Source organism: Trichechus manatus, unplaced genomic scaffold, assembly GCF_000243295.1.
Source record: "Trichechus manatus latirostris isolate Lorelei unplaced genomic scaffold, TriManLat1.0 scaffold00069, whole genome shotgun sequence".
NCBI classification, from domain to species: domain Eukaryota; kingdom Metazoa; phylum Chordata; class Mammalia; order Sirenia; family Trichechidae; genus Trichechus; species Trichechus manatus.
The window spans coordinates 14,044,038-14,044,720 of NW_004444005.1; the positions used below are offsets into that span (position 1 = coordinate 14,044,038).

The 683-nt window shown below is 68.8% G+C and overlaps 1 protein-coding gene across 1 annotated transcript in view; it reads left to right on the plus strand.

The window, feature by feature from the left end:
* Positions 1-683, plus strand: part of SHANK3 (SH3 and multiple ankyrin repeat domains 3) — a 56,674-nt gene that overhangs the window by 7,681 nt on the left and 48,310 nt on the right. Inside the window, exon 3 of the mRNA XM_004380088.1 lies at positions 96-299. Within this exon, the coding sequence (XP_004380145.1) occupies positions 96-299 (204 nt within the window). The remainder of the gene's footprint in view (positions 1-95; positions 300-683) is intronic.

The following is a 683-nucleotide window of genomic DNA, read 5'->3' on the forward strand; positions in this document are numbered from 1 at the left end:
CCGGCCGGCCGGACTCCGGCGGGCCTCGGGGCTCGGCGCCCTGCGCTGGGCTCCCGGGGCGCCGGCTCCGCGCTTACGAGCCTTCTCCGCCGCAGAAGTGCCTGCGCCTGGACCCGGACGCGCCCGTGTGGGCCTCCAAGCAGCGCGTGCTGTGCACCCTCAACCACAGCCTGCAGGACGCGCTCAACTACGGGCTGTTCCAGCCGCCCTCCCAGGGCCGCGCCGGCAAGTTCCTGGACGAGGAGCGGCTCCTGCGGGAGTACCCGCCCAATCTGGACACGCCCCTGCCCTACCTGGAGGTGCGTGGGGTCGGGGGGAGGGGAAGGGGGACGCGGCTGCCGGGCCGGGGGCGCGCGGCTGGGGGGTCGGGAGTCCCGGGGGCCGGGGGGCGGGTGCTCGAATGTCACCGCGATGAAGAACACACACAGGAGGCATCAGAGTGGGAGCCGGAAGGGCTGTGTGTGGTGAGCCTTGAGGGTGTGAGTGGTGTGTGGGGTGTAAGCGGTGTGTATAGTGTGTGCAGTGAGCGATGTGTGCATAGCAGTGTGCGTGGTGTGTAAGTGCTGTGAGCAGTGTGTGTGGTGTGAGCCGTGTGTGCACATTGTGTGCACGTGAGCACTGTGCGTGGTGCGAGCAGTGTGTGTGGTGTGAGCTGTGTGTGAGCAGTGTGTACGTGTGAGCGG